Here is a 12,095-nt window from a genome sequence, read left to right as displayed (position 1 = left end):
CCCACAACCTGTTGTTAGGAGGAGGGTGAGCTGCCAGCACCGGGGAGGCGAGAGGCAGCAGAGGGGCTGCAGCATCTGCGAGCATCAGCGCGCTTTCCCAAAGCCGCCTTTTCTCCCCAAAACCAGCATCTGCCTTGTGGGCTTGTTGCCGGGAATCCTTCAGGTAGGAAATTGCCCACCCGGGTGGTTTTATGGAGGCCGGCTGGCGAGTCGTCCCGCGGCGAGGAAGGAGGAAGGGTGTGCCGGATGTTGGGCTGCCATTGAAAAGCGAGACCTGCCTGCGCGCGGGACGGGGATTTCGGGCAGCGCCTCAGCCCTTCTGGCAGCCACCCACCATCCTGCCGCCCGGTGCGGTGAGTGCATCGCTGGCACGGCCGGCCACGCTGCGCCGAGGGACGGTGCGGGCACGGCGGGATGGGGAACCGGCCAGGCGGGGCTGGTGGGGACCGGGCTGTCCCTGGGGCCGGAGGGGCTCTGCCCTGAGGGGCTGCAGCTCCCAGTCTGGTTAGAAGCCCCCACGATGCTTTTTGGGGGGCTTTTCTATCTCCTGTGCCGCATCCCGGGGGGGGAATCTGCAGCCCTGCCGACCTTGCGGAGCTGGGGTGACTGTTCCCAGTCTTTCCATCGCAGGAAGAACCGCGCTGTACAGGACAAACTCGGTGCTCAGCTCCAAAACCTCTTGCCGTGGCACAGCCGGGACTTCTAACCGCTGGTATTTTCAGGTGACATCCTGGCATGGCAGGGGAAGAGCGTGCATTAGCCGTCCTCTTACAAGCACTCCAAGGTCTCGCACCTAAAGACTTTTGGGAGTTTAAGACAAAGTTATCGGAGGTTTGTGCAGAAGGAGGACACGATATCCCCAGGGATTCGCTGGCAAAGGCCACCAAACCTTGCACGCTGGTCAGCTGCATGGGCAAGAACTACAGCGAAGACACCGCCATGGACGTAGCGATTAGGTTGTTCGAAGAGATGAACCAGAGAGACCTCGCTGAGAAACTCCTGGGTGAGAAGGTGAAAGGTAGGAAGCCAGCCTACATTTTGCTTTTCTTTGCCTCTTGTTCCCTTGAGTGGCCTTGGAGACAGGTAGAAGTTGGTAAGAGCAGGTTTCGGCTTCCCGGGGAGCCTGGGAACGTGAAGACGTCCCGCTGTGATCCTGTTAGCGTGGGGGCTGTCCTCTTGCTCTCCCCACTTACTGCCGGGCTCCCTCTCCTCCTGGAGAAGAGCCTGCAGCTCTCAGCACCGCCTGGCAGGCAGCTGGGCAGATCCTCTCCTCCTGGGACGGGGATCCAGGGCATCTCTGCAGAGCTCACGTGGGGTAACGCCTTGGAGCCGCAGGCATCCCCGGGAGCAAGAGGGGGACGGTGCCTTTGGCCTCCGGGGCACGAGCAAGAGGGGGACGGAGGCTGCAGGTGGCCCCGGGCAATTGCGTCTGCTCCCACGGTGGATGGGGATTGCAGGGCGGTTAAAACAGGGCTTGATGGATCAGGATGATGGGGGGACGTAGCAGAGAAGGACCCCCCAGCTGAACGGAGGCCCAAAGTTCTCACAGACCGATGGCCTTATCCCCTCTGCCAGACTTAGGAAAGCGTTGAAACAAGTGTCCCGTTGGCGTGTCAGGAGCGCGGTTGGGCTGGTTAGGAGCTCCTCGGGAATCCGGCTGTGCTTGGGACTGACTCTGCTTCTCGCCAGTGCAGAGTACAAGAGGAAATACAGAGAGCACGTGGCCCGGGAGTTCCTCCGGTACAAAGATGTGAACTCCTGTCTCGGGGAGAACCTGTCCATCAGCAGCCGCTACACCAACCTGACCATCGCCAGGAAACCTTGGAGCAAGCGCGGAGGTGAGCGTGAAGCTGTGGGCGCCGGCCGTGGATGTGCCGATGTCGGCAACGGAGCAGCCACCATCACTGCGCAGACGCTGTTTAAACTCGATGAAGATGGGCAAACGCTGCAGGTCGTGGTGCTGGTGGGGGCCCCGGGGATGGGGAAGACAATGACGGTCAGGAAGGTGATGGTGGAGTGGGTGGAAGGGACCCTCTACGCACAGTTTGACTACGTCTTCTGCATAGACTGTAAAGACCTTGCCTTCACCAAGGAAGCGAGCCTGGCAGACCTCATCTCAAAGTGCTGCCCTCACCGGCGAACACCACCGATTGGGAAGATCCTGGATGACCAGCAGAAGATCTTGTTCATTTTTGATGGTTTTGAGGCCCTGGGACTTTCCTTGGTTCAGCCCACAGATGAGCTGAGCTCCCACCCCAGAGAAGTGAAGCCCCTGGAAACCACCCTGATGAGCTTGTTGAAGAAGACTCTTCTCCCCAAGTCCTCCTTGCTCATCACCACGAGGCCAACAGCCCTTCAAAGCCTGGGGCGGTGCCTGGAGGGCCAGTATTACGCCGAAATACTGGGATTGTCGGCAGCCATGAGGGAGCAGTATTTCCACAGGTATTTTGAGAACTACAGTGAAGCCGATGCGGCCTTCAGGTTTGCCAGGGGCAACGAGATCCTCTACAGCTTGTGCGTCATCCCTGTCATGAGCTGGACCGTCTGCACCATCCTTGAACAAGAGCTTCACAAGAAGAAAAACCTCGTCGAGTGCTCTAAAGCCACCACGCAGATGAGCGTCTTTTACCTCTCCCGGTTAATGAAGTGCAGAAGCAGGGACAACCCGCAGGACCTCCAGCAGTTCCTGCACAAGCTCGGCTCCTTGGCCGCTGATGGCATCTGGAAGCACAAGGTCCTCTTTGAGGAGAGGGAAATCAAGGACCGTGGCTTGGACCAGCCGGACCTTCTCCCCCTCTTCCTCAATGAGGAGGTCTCAAAGAAAGGCCTAGACCATGAGAACACCTACAGCTTCACTCACCTGCACCTCCAGGAGTTTTTTGCAGCGATGTTTTACGTCCTGGAGGACAACGAGGAAATGGTCGGTGACTCGGGGGCTCTCGTGAAGGACGTAAATATGTTATTCGAAAGCTATAGCAAGTCCAGGAAGGATTTGAACTTGATGGTGCGCTTCCTGTTTGGTCTGGTAAGCCAAAAATCAATAGAGTATGCGGACAAAATCATCGGGTGCAGAATTTCACCGCAAGCCAGGGAAGATATGCTGAGGTGGCTTCAGGGGAGGCACAGAGGCATCTCCCATCCCAGCCAAGCACTGAAGGTTTCAGACTTGGACACTTTCCACTTTTTGTTTGAGATGAACGAGGAAAGCTTCGTGCAAAGTGCGTTGGGTCGTTTCACCGACCTAGACTTGCAGGACGTCAACTTGACCCTGTACGACCAAATGGCTCTTTCCTTCTGCATCAGGCAGTGGGCTGAGCTGGGCTGCGTCACCCTCCGGGGATGCTCCTTCGACCAGGACGATCCCGGGGAGGAGCCGCATGCCTCGGTGCCTCGGTAAGTACTGCCCCTCTCTGCTCCAGCAACCCAAAATCACAAAGAAGTCTCCTTCTCCACCCAAAGGATGGGTTTAGAGGCACTTCAGCTCCTTCCACCCAAAGACCAGCTTGTCCCTTTCACTGGGCATTTCATTCCTCAGCGGGGGATGTTTGCCTTTTTCCTGGGGAGAATTGTGGGAGGATAAGGATCACCTGGGCTCCTCCATCCGCTGCATGTGGTGGGATTGGTGGAGACGGAGCATCTCAACTCACCTTCCCCAGCCCGAACGGGCCCATCTGCACCCGGGGGTCACTTTGGCTTCACATCCCCCTTCTCGCATGCGAAGGGCAGATCCCCGGTGCTGAAACGGCAAGTACGCCCCAAGCTTTACCTGAGAGCGGGGTAACTCCAGCAGTAACGCTCGTGATCCTTTGCATCTCCAAAGCCATGGAGGTCCCTCCTGAGGAGCTGGTGGCACGCTCTTCTTCGGGGGTGTGGCGTGCCAGCATCGAAGCCGGGAGCTCCCAGCACCGGTGAGGGTTGCCCGTGCCCCCCGGGGCCCTGTCCCCCTGCAGCTCCGGTGCCTCAGGAGCTGGAGGACGTCCCCATCCCCGTGTCCTCACCGAGCGGCAGCGAGAGGAGCTGCACTCCCCCATCCACCCGCTCTGCCGGGCACTGCGGCACCCGGGCAGCAACCTGCGGGCACTCCGGTAAGAGACCTGCGCTCGGCGCCAAACCAAAACCACAGCCGCTGGCACAGGGAGGGTGCGAGGCCGGGGCCTGGTCACCCCAGCTGGCTCTGGGGTACGGGTGGGGGGCACCCAAACCAGAGGGGAGCAGGTGGCAGGTGGGTGCTGTACAGGGAGTGGGAGCAGCACAGGGAACACCAACACCCCCCACACTGCCCACCGCACCCTGGGGACCACCAGCATGTGGTGGGTGGGGTCCCACCTGCTGATTGGCTGGGCCATGGGTGGGGTCCCTCCATGCGGATTGGCTGTGGGATGTTGGGTGGGGTCCCTCCATGCTGATTGGTGCTGGGTGGGTTCCCTCCATGCTGATTGGACACATGTTGGGAGGATGTGGTCCCTCCATGCTGATTGGCCAGGTGGCAGAGGTGAGCAGCTGGGGGCAGGTGTGATGAGCCCGTCTGTTCTCTGCGGCTCTCCCTGCAGGCTGTGGTGGTGCGGGCTGTCGGAGAGCTGCTGCGCGGAGCTGGCGGCGCTGCTGGCCGAACACCCCAGCCTGGCCCGGCTGGAGCTGGGCGACGGCACGCTGAGCGACGGTGGCGTGCGCCTGCTCTGCGAGGGGCTGCGGCAACCCGGCTGCTGCCTGCGCGTCCTGCGGTGAGTGGCCCCGGACACCCCACGGGCATCCCCCCCCGGGCACCTCCCAGGCGGCCAAACCCGCGGGCTGGGGCACGGTGCTGGGGACGTACCCCAAAACCGTCCCTCTGGGGTGGCATCGTCCCTCTGCCCCACTCTCCCAGGGTGAGGAGCTTGAAAGCAGTGACACCGGGCTGGGGACCGTCACCGCGGTGGGGTGGCACGGCAGGGGCTGGCCCTGAGGGTCCGTCCTGCTGGTCCCCGGCAGGCTGTGGTACTCCCGCCTCACCAGCGCCTGCTGCGAGGACCTCGCCGCCGTGCTGGGCACCAGCCCGTGCCTGGAAGAGCTGGATTTGTCCTTCAGCGAGGGGCTGCGCGATGCCGGCGTGCAGCTGCTGTGCGAGGGGCTCCGGCGCCGCACCTGCCGGCTGCGGACGCTGCGGTAAGGGGCCGCGGGGCCGGCCAGCGCTCCATCCTTCCCACCCGGAGCGGGTCGCCAACCGGCTGCTCAAACCCCGCGTCCCCCTTTGCCTCGGTCGCGCAGGTTGGGGAGCTGCCGGCTGATGGGCGCCTGCTGCCGAGCCCTGGCCGCTTGGCTGGTGGAGAGCCCCAGCCTCGCCTGCCTGGACCTGAGCGACAACGAGCTGGGAGCTGACGGCGTCCTGCAGCTCTGCCAGCAGCTCCGGCATCCCGCCTGCTCGCTGCGGGCCCTGGGGTAAGCCCGCACGTCCCCCTTCCATCCCCGGCGTCCCCGTGCCGGCATTTCGGGCTCGGATGCTGCAGGACGCGGAGGGGGATACCCAGCGTCCGGAAAGCAGGGGGTGGGTTTTAAGAGCCCTTCTCCTTTTCTCTTCCTTTTGAATTTAAAGACTGAGCACGTCTGGGTTAAACGAGGAAGCGCTGCGGGAGCTGGCTGCCGTGCGGGCGCTGAAGCCCGACCTGAAGATCGGGTACTTCCTCGAGCAGGATGTGCCGCAGGCGGGGGCCATGGCCCGGCTGCCCTTCCACCGCGGGGTCCTGCCCGGCGTGGGGGACCCGGGGGGCAGGAAGGTGCTCCCCGCCTTTAGGAGAGGGGTCCCCCCCTTTGGGAGACGTCCTCGCAACAGCCGGAGCCAGTTCTAGCCCGGTGCTGCCGAAGTGGGGGAAGCCTCCCCGGGTTGGAGCCTGCCCCGTGCGTGGGGGGACAGGGGGTCCCAGGACACCCCCCGGGCCCTTCTCCTTCCTGCCCCGTCCCCACCATGCCCAGGGCTGTGTCTGTGGGTCCAGCTCCTGCCCCACAGCCCCGAGGGGTGGCCGACGTACCCCGGAGCGAGGTGCCAGCCCTGGACGCGAGGCTCCAAGCGTTTTAGTTTCAGGTTTTAATAGAAAAGAGACATTCACGGTGAAAGAATAATAATAATAAAAAAAAACCCCAAGCGACCCTGCAGGAGCTGTTTTGCTGCTGTGCTGCGGTCCTGGGCAGGGAGATGTGACCTCCTCTGTGGCCAAGGCCACCCCCTCTTGGGGACAGCCCCACCACCCTGCACGTGTACGACCCGGGCATCCTCACAGCGATGTCCCCGGGGTGCTGATGCCAACATCGTCGTAGTCCACGTTCCCCGGGGGCTGCGCCGGGGGGTCCCTCGTGGCTCCCGGGGGACTTGGCGGGGGGCAGCTCCCACCTTAGGGGACGCAGCAAAGGCTTGCCGCAGCCCCCCTGGATTTGCTGCCTGCTCCCTGCCTGCCACCGCAGCCAAGCCCCCCCCGGAGGTGGCTCTCCGGGGGGACAGGGTGGCTCTGGCCCCTCTTACCTGTGGGTGGGACACAGCCCCAGCTCCTCTGCGCCTCCCCCTCGGACATGTCCCCAGCGCTGGGAGCGGGGGACTCTTCCGACACAGCCGTGGCATCGTCATAGTAATGCGAGGGGCCGTGCTGGGCAGGGGAGTCTGGGACGGGCACGGGGGGGGCACGGGAGTGAGCCGCGGGACAGGGAAAGGGGGTGCTTTGCTGCACGCTGCTGGGGGGGGCTGTGTGCCCTCGGTGCCCCAGTGCCTGGCCGTGGCCCCTCTCCCCCGGGGCTCCCCACCGGGGTCCTGCCCCTGTGCCCCTACCTGGGGCTGCCTTGGGGTCGCTCTGCTCCACGCTGTCCTTGGGGTAATACGGCAGCTTCGTCCCCGACCCCTCCGACAGGGAGCCTGGCGGGGGGAGGACGGGGTGTCGGGGCTGGCCGGAGCCGGCCCCTTGCCGCAGAGGGACACCCCCGCGCCACCGGGCCCTGACCAGGGCTCCCAGCCCCGGTGCTGCGGTGGGGCCGTGGGACAGAGCCCCACGCTCTTCGGGGGGCAACCACCGGGCACGGGGGGGCTGCACCCACCCGAGCGACTGGGCACCTCCTGGTACTCCGGCGTCAGGGTGTAGTCCAGCTCCTCATAGATGGCGTCAGAGATGGCGCCCGCGGCTCTGTCGGGGCCTGAAATGACGGGCAGCGCTCAGCCGGGGCCCTGGGACCCCCAAACCGGCTCTGCCCTGGCACCCACCCACCGGCACCCACCTCGGCGCTGAGCCCGGGCACGGCACGCCTGCACGGCCAGGGCGCCCAGGGCCAGGCACAGCAGCGTCCCCAGGACCACGCACAGGACCGTGGGCACCGACGCCGTCCCCGCCGCTGCCGCTGGGGTGCTGCTGCTGGGGACACCTGCGGGGACATCGCCGGCGGTGTGAGGGGGGGACCCCGGCCAGCCCGGCATGGGGGGGCTGCCGCCACAGGCCGAGCTGCCTGTGCAAGTGGCACCGTCGGGGCAGCGACTACCTGGGGATGGGGTGGGAGTCCCGCTCGTGCCATCGCTGTCCTCCTGACAAGTGACGCGGGCGTCCCCGTCGGGGCTGCAGTCCTGCAGGTGCCAGGGTGCCGCCGGGCAGCGCCAGAGCCAGCGAGCCCCCTCCTCGCAGCCCACCCAGGACAGCCAGGCGGGCGCCGGGTCCTGGGCAGGGGCGGCCTCCAGCCAGCCCCCGTCCCCACAGCCCAGCTGCCGGCAGACGGCGGTGGCCGTGGCGGGGCTGGTGCCGTTGGCGCACACGCGGCCCCAGGTGCCGTTGTAGAGCACCTCCAGGTGCCCGTTGCAGCGGGTGCTGCCGCCCACCAGCCGCAGGGAGAGCTGCTCTGCACGGGGCGGGGGGGGATGTGTCACGGCAGGGCTGGGCCGGGGACCCCCACGGGGGGATGGCCCCCCCCAGCCCCGCTCCCTGATCTGGGGACGCACGGCACTGACCTGAGCAGACGGCTCCCGCCCCGCCACCGCGCCGGCAGACGTGCCGTGCCAAGGCCGGGCAGTCCCAGAGCGACGCCTCGGTCCCGGCGCAGTCACCGGCCCCCGGCCACAGCGGCCCCGTGCCGGGACCGAAGCGAGCCGATGCGGGTGCCTCCAGGGCCGTCCCGCAGCCCAGCTGGCGGCAGACGACGGTGGCGTCCGAGAGGCCCCAGGTGTCCTGGCAGACGGTGCCCCAGGTGCCATTGCCGTAGATCTCCACTCGCCCGGCGCAGCGCCCGGGGCCGCCTGCCAGCCTCACCCGCCGGCTGCCTGCGGGGCACGGAGGGGACCGGGCTGGGGCGGCTGCTCGGGGTGCCGGCATCCCCCCCCGGCCCTTCCCGGGACACTCACCCGAGCAGACGATGGCCACCTCTTCAGGGCTGCTGGTCGGCACGACGGCCATCCCCGAGACGTTGCACTGGGCCACGTTCTCCTCGGTGCCGGCGCACCACAGCCCCCGCAGCGCCGCGGTGACCGAGCCCGGCACCGTGTAGATCTTCTCCGGCACGCCGCAGCTCAGCTGCCGGCACACCACGCCGGCACCCCGGGCGTCCCACAGCCCCGCCGGCACACGGGCCCAGGCACCGAGGCCTGCGGCGACCTCCAGCCGCCCGTCGCACCGGCTCTCCCCCTCCACCAGCCGCGGGGGCTCGGCAACGCCTGCAAAATCCCCGGCAGCACCGTGGGGCCGTGGCACCAGCCCTGGGGGGGCCTTGAGGGGATGGTGGGGCCCCGCTTCGGCCTTTCCCTCGCCCCAAAATGGCCCTGTGTCCTCCTCTCCCGATTTTTAGGGGCTCCCAAAAGCCCCCTGAGGCTTTTCCCGGCGTGTGCCATACAGACCTGAGCAGTTGACGGCGGCGGCGTGGCCGGGGAGGCAGGGGGGCTCCCCCAGCACCACCGTGGGGCACTCGCCCGGGTGCCGCTCGCTCCCGTCGCAGCCAAAGATGTCCCGCCGCAGCGGCCCGTCCCCGACGCCGAAGGAGCCTCCCGGGGGCACGGTGGCGGCGGGGCCGCAGCCCAGGTGGTGGCAGAGGACGTGGGCGTCGGGCAGGTCCCAGTCGGTGGCGCAGACGGACCCCCACGTCCCCCCCGCCTCCGCCTCCACCCGCCCGGCGCAGCTCGAGCTGTTGTCCCCCAGACGGAAACCGGTGTAGGCTGCGGCAGAAAGGGTGTTGGGGGGGGGACACCATGGTACGGGGACCCCCCAGCACCCCCCCCGCGGTGTCCCCAGGGCTTACGGGAGCAGATGATGCCGGCATGGCCGGTGCAGCCCTGGCCGCGGGGCTGCTGCTGGGAGCAGGCGGAGAGGAGGAGCTCGGTGCCGGTGCACTCGAACCCCCCCTCCCAGAGCGGCCCCGTTCCCGCCTCAAACCAGCCGGCGACAGCCAGCGCCGTGCCACAGCCCAGCTCCTGGCACACCACCTGGGCGGCCTTGATGTCCACGTGGTCCTGGCAGACGCTGGTCCAGGTTCGGCCCCGCCGCACCTCCAGCCGCCCGGCGCAGGCGCTGGCGCTGCCGACCAGCCGGGTGAACCCTGCCAGGAGAGGCACAGGGTCAGTGGTGGGGGACGTGCCGGGACTGGCGCATTCCTCCCTGCCGCCTGGCTCCTACCTTGGCAGATGACGGCGGTGTCAGACCCATGAGGGCCGGTGTAGGGTCCCCATCCCTGGATCTCGCAGTTCCAGAGGGCGGTCTCGTCCCCGCGGCAGTCGATCCAAGCCAGGTTGATGGGGCCGTCCCCTTGGCCGAAGAGGGCGCTGGCATAATAGGCACCGGCGGCCGAGCCGCAGCCCAGCTGCTGGCATACCACCTCGGCATCCTCCATGTCCCAGGCGTTGTCCGCCACTGAGCCCCAGCGTCCCTGCAGCTTCACCTCCACCCTCCCGGCACAGGGACCCCCGCCGCCGACCAGCCTCAGCTCCACCGCCTCTGCACCGGGGCACCGGCACGGCCTCAGCCCCGCTGGGGGATGCCCCGGCACACGGCGGGTGTCCCTGCACGGCCACCCCTCCCCTCACCTGCACAGGTCACCCCCACGTCCCAGTTGTGGCCACAGAAGTGCTGTCCCCAGCCGTAGTTGGGACACTCCTGCAGCATCGTCTCGTCACCCTGGCAGAAGAAGGGCTGGAGCCAAATCCGGCCGGTGCCCTGCCCGAACGGGGCGTAGGGGGATGACCTGACCACCGGGCCACAGCCCAGGTACCGGCACACCACGGTGGCCCATTTGGTATCCCGGTCGAGGTCGTAGATGCAGACGGAGCCCCACTCGCCCTCGTGCTTCACCTCCACCCGGCCGGCACAGCGCCCGCCGCCGTCCACCAGCCGCAGCTCCCCGGTGCCTGCGGAGGGAGGGTGCTGAGCCCAGCCCGGGGCTGGGAGCGGGGTGTCCCCTGCCCCATGGCTGCCCCCCACCCCGGGAGCTCACCCCCACAGAGCTGAGCATACAGGAGCAGCCCCAGCACCCCGACGGGCACCATCTCGCCGAGCCAGACCCCCCCCGGTGCGGGGCGGGTAATATACAGGCAGCGCCGCAGCCGGGAGCCAATGGAGGTGGCAGCACCTTTCGAGCCGTTATCAGGTGGGTTATCTCCCGGCTGGCGGGGCCCCGGCCTCCAATAACGTGCTCCGTGCCCAAATATGAGGCTCGGCTCCGCTTCTGGCGTCACACACCTCGCCACAGTGGGTCGGCACCCGGATGTCCCCGGGGAGAGCCAGCTCCACCCCCGAGGCATCTGCCGCCGGCACGGGGCACGTGGGCCCTTCCCCACCGTGTCCCCCCGTGGGGCTGACCCCGCTGCCAGCGCCCGGCAGGAGCCCGGTCCCAATGGCGACAGGATTCACCCCAAAACCTACCAAAGCCTCCACAGGGCCGCCCGCAGCACCGGCACAGGGCAAAGCCCAAAGATCTCGGCACGTCGGCGCCCCTCCTTGGGGTGCTGCCCTCCCCGGGGGTGCCCGGAGACCCGCGGGGGGGACCCAGGCAAAGCAGCCCCCGTCTCACCGCCGTGTTTGCAGGTGGCACATCCCCAGCCCCTCGCGGAGCCCGGCAGCACATGGCGGCGCTGCCCGCGCTGCCTGCAGTTGTGTCCCCGCGCTCGCCTCGCAGCGTGGGCAGGAAGGAGGCGGTTTCACCCCAGGCGGGGACCCGGCATCGGCATCGACCGCACGCGGCTCCCCGGCCACCTGCAGTGCTACCGACATCGCCGGTATCTGCCCGCGGTGACGCCACTGACGGCTGCACGGAGCCGACCCGGTGCCGGGGAGGGGGGAACCTAGGTCTAGCTGCTTCTCCTCAAATTGTTGTCCCGCAAGGCTGATCCTGGGAGCGAATAAACCCACTAAGGTCGTCAGGTTATTTCTATTGTAGAGCATTTTTGCAATGCTTCAACTGTGAGGCCCCAGCCTGGGTGGATCCAGATCTCAAGAGCTGTAAGGAGTCCAGCAAGGATGCTGCAGACCGTCTGGCCGCGATCAGACAAAGCCTGAAGTTTGTGCAAAGCTTTAACCACTCTTGTACCTATCGGTCTTCCTGGCTTGCCAGTTGAAATTCCCCGTAGTTAACCTCAGCTTGCGCTTCAGCGCCTACTTCAAATCCTGCTCAGTCTACTCATATTAAAACTTGGTACCTCTCACCTCTTCAGTAGCTCCGGTCGCTGGAACACCATCCACGTAAGATGGTTTTTTCTTTAGTCTCTGGAGACAACAGTTTGAGCAAGTTTCTGGCATGAGCCTGTGCCCGCAGGTACGGCACCCATTTGTGCGGGCAGTGCCGGCTGGAAGCCACCCTCCTTACCGACGCCTTCGGCCAGCTGGGAGCCGGCAGAGACGCAGGAGCATCACGCTCTCCCGCTACTGCTCCTCTGAGCTGTGCATCGCTCCTTCCAGCAAACCCCATCCCACTTCCTCACATCTCCTGCTAAATCCTTTAATGCTCTCCAGAGCCCTTCACATCTGTAATCCAGTTGGAGTTTTTCCCCTCTGCCATCACCATTTCCCAAACATCCCTTATTCCTCTGCCTCCTCAGCTCCGGTGCCCACCCCCTCGTTACCACGAGTCACGGGTCCTGCTTGGCCCCCATGTTAAATTTTCCCCTTTTCCCCTGAACG

At 66.2% G+C, this 12,095-nt stretch overlaps 2 protein-coding genes across 2 annotated transcripts; one reads left to right on the top strand and one right to left on the bottom strand.

Moving 5' to 3' along the window:
• The first annotated feature begins 909 nt into the window (after positions 1 to 909).
• On the top strand, positions 910 to 5,822 carry LOC142601956 (NACHT, LRR and PYD domains-containing protein 3-like). The gene is made up of 7 exons (XM_075753115.1): positions 910 to 1,011; positions 1,550 to 3,393; positions 3,951 to 4,085; positions 4,551 to 4,721; positions 4,969 to 5,142; positions 5,245 to 5,415; positions 5,570 to 5,822. The coding sequence occupies exons 1-7, from the start codon at positions 910 to 912 to the stop codon at positions 5,820 to 5,822; spliced, it is 2,850 nt and encodes a 949-aa protein (XP_075609230.1).
• Positions 5,823 to 6,094: 272 nt separating this feature from the next.
• Positions 6,095 to 11,243, bottom strand: LOC142602190 (scavenger receptor cysteine-rich type 1 protein M130-like). Its single transcript, XM_075755611.1, has 13 exons — positions 10,842 to 11,243; positions 10,007 to 10,327; positions 9,600 to 9,917; positions 9,226 to 9,522; positions 8,828 to 9,142; positions 8,339 to 8,647; positions 7,949 to 8,257; positions 7,489 to 7,839; positions 7,227 to 7,374; positions 7,054 to 7,139; positions 6,791 to 6,874; positions 6,491 to 6,625; positions 6,095 to 6,361 (listed from the first exon to the last, which is right to left on the bottom strand). Exons 1-13 carry the CDS (start codon positions 11,041 to 11,043, stop codon positions 6,246 to 6,248), a joined length of 2,991 nt encoding a protein of 996 aa, XP_075611726.1. The 5' UTR covers positions 11,044 to 11,243; the 3' UTR covers positions 6,095 to 6,245.
• Positions 11,244 to 12,095: the final 852 nt, after the last annotated feature.

Source organism: Balearica regulorum, chromosome 5, assembly GCF_011004875.1.
Source record: "Balearica regulorum gibbericeps isolate bBalReg1 chromosome 5, bBalReg1.pri, whole genome shotgun sequence".
Taxonomy (NCBI): Eukaryota; Metazoa; Chordata; class Aves; order Gruiformes; family Gruidae; genus Balearica; species Balearica regulorum.
The sequence above is the reverse complement of the archived record's forward strand: the minus strand, read 5'-3'. Positions and strand labels throughout refer to the sequence as shown.

Bases quoted from the DNA above. Each gene is read 5' to 3' on its own strand.
- LOC142601956 (XM_075753115.1), top strand. From the start codon at position 910: ATGGGCAAGAACTACAGCGAAGACACCGCCATGGACGTAGCGATTAGG. The intron at 1,012-1,549 runs GTGAAAGGTAGG...AAGTTCTCACAG, and splicing joins AGAAACTCCTGGGTGAGAAG to ACCGATGGCCTTATCCCCTC. The intron at 4,086-4,550 runs GTAAGAGACCTG...CTCTCCCTGCAG, and splicing joins AGCAACCTGCGGGCACTCCG to GCTGTGGTGGTGCGGGCTGT.
- LOC142602190 (XM_075755611.1), bottom strand. From the start codon at position 11,043: ATGTGCTGCCGGGCTCCGCGAGGGGCTGGGGATGTGCCACCTGCAAAC. The intron at 9,918-10,006 runs GTGAGGGGAGGG...GCCCCGGTGCAG, and splicing joins CGTGGGGGTGACCTGTGCAG to AGGCGGTGGAGCTGAGGCTG. The intron at 6,875-7,053 runs GTGGGTGCAGCC...TCCCCCCGCCAG, and splicing joins GGAGGTGCCCAGTCGCTCGG to GCTCCCTGTCGGAGGGGTCG.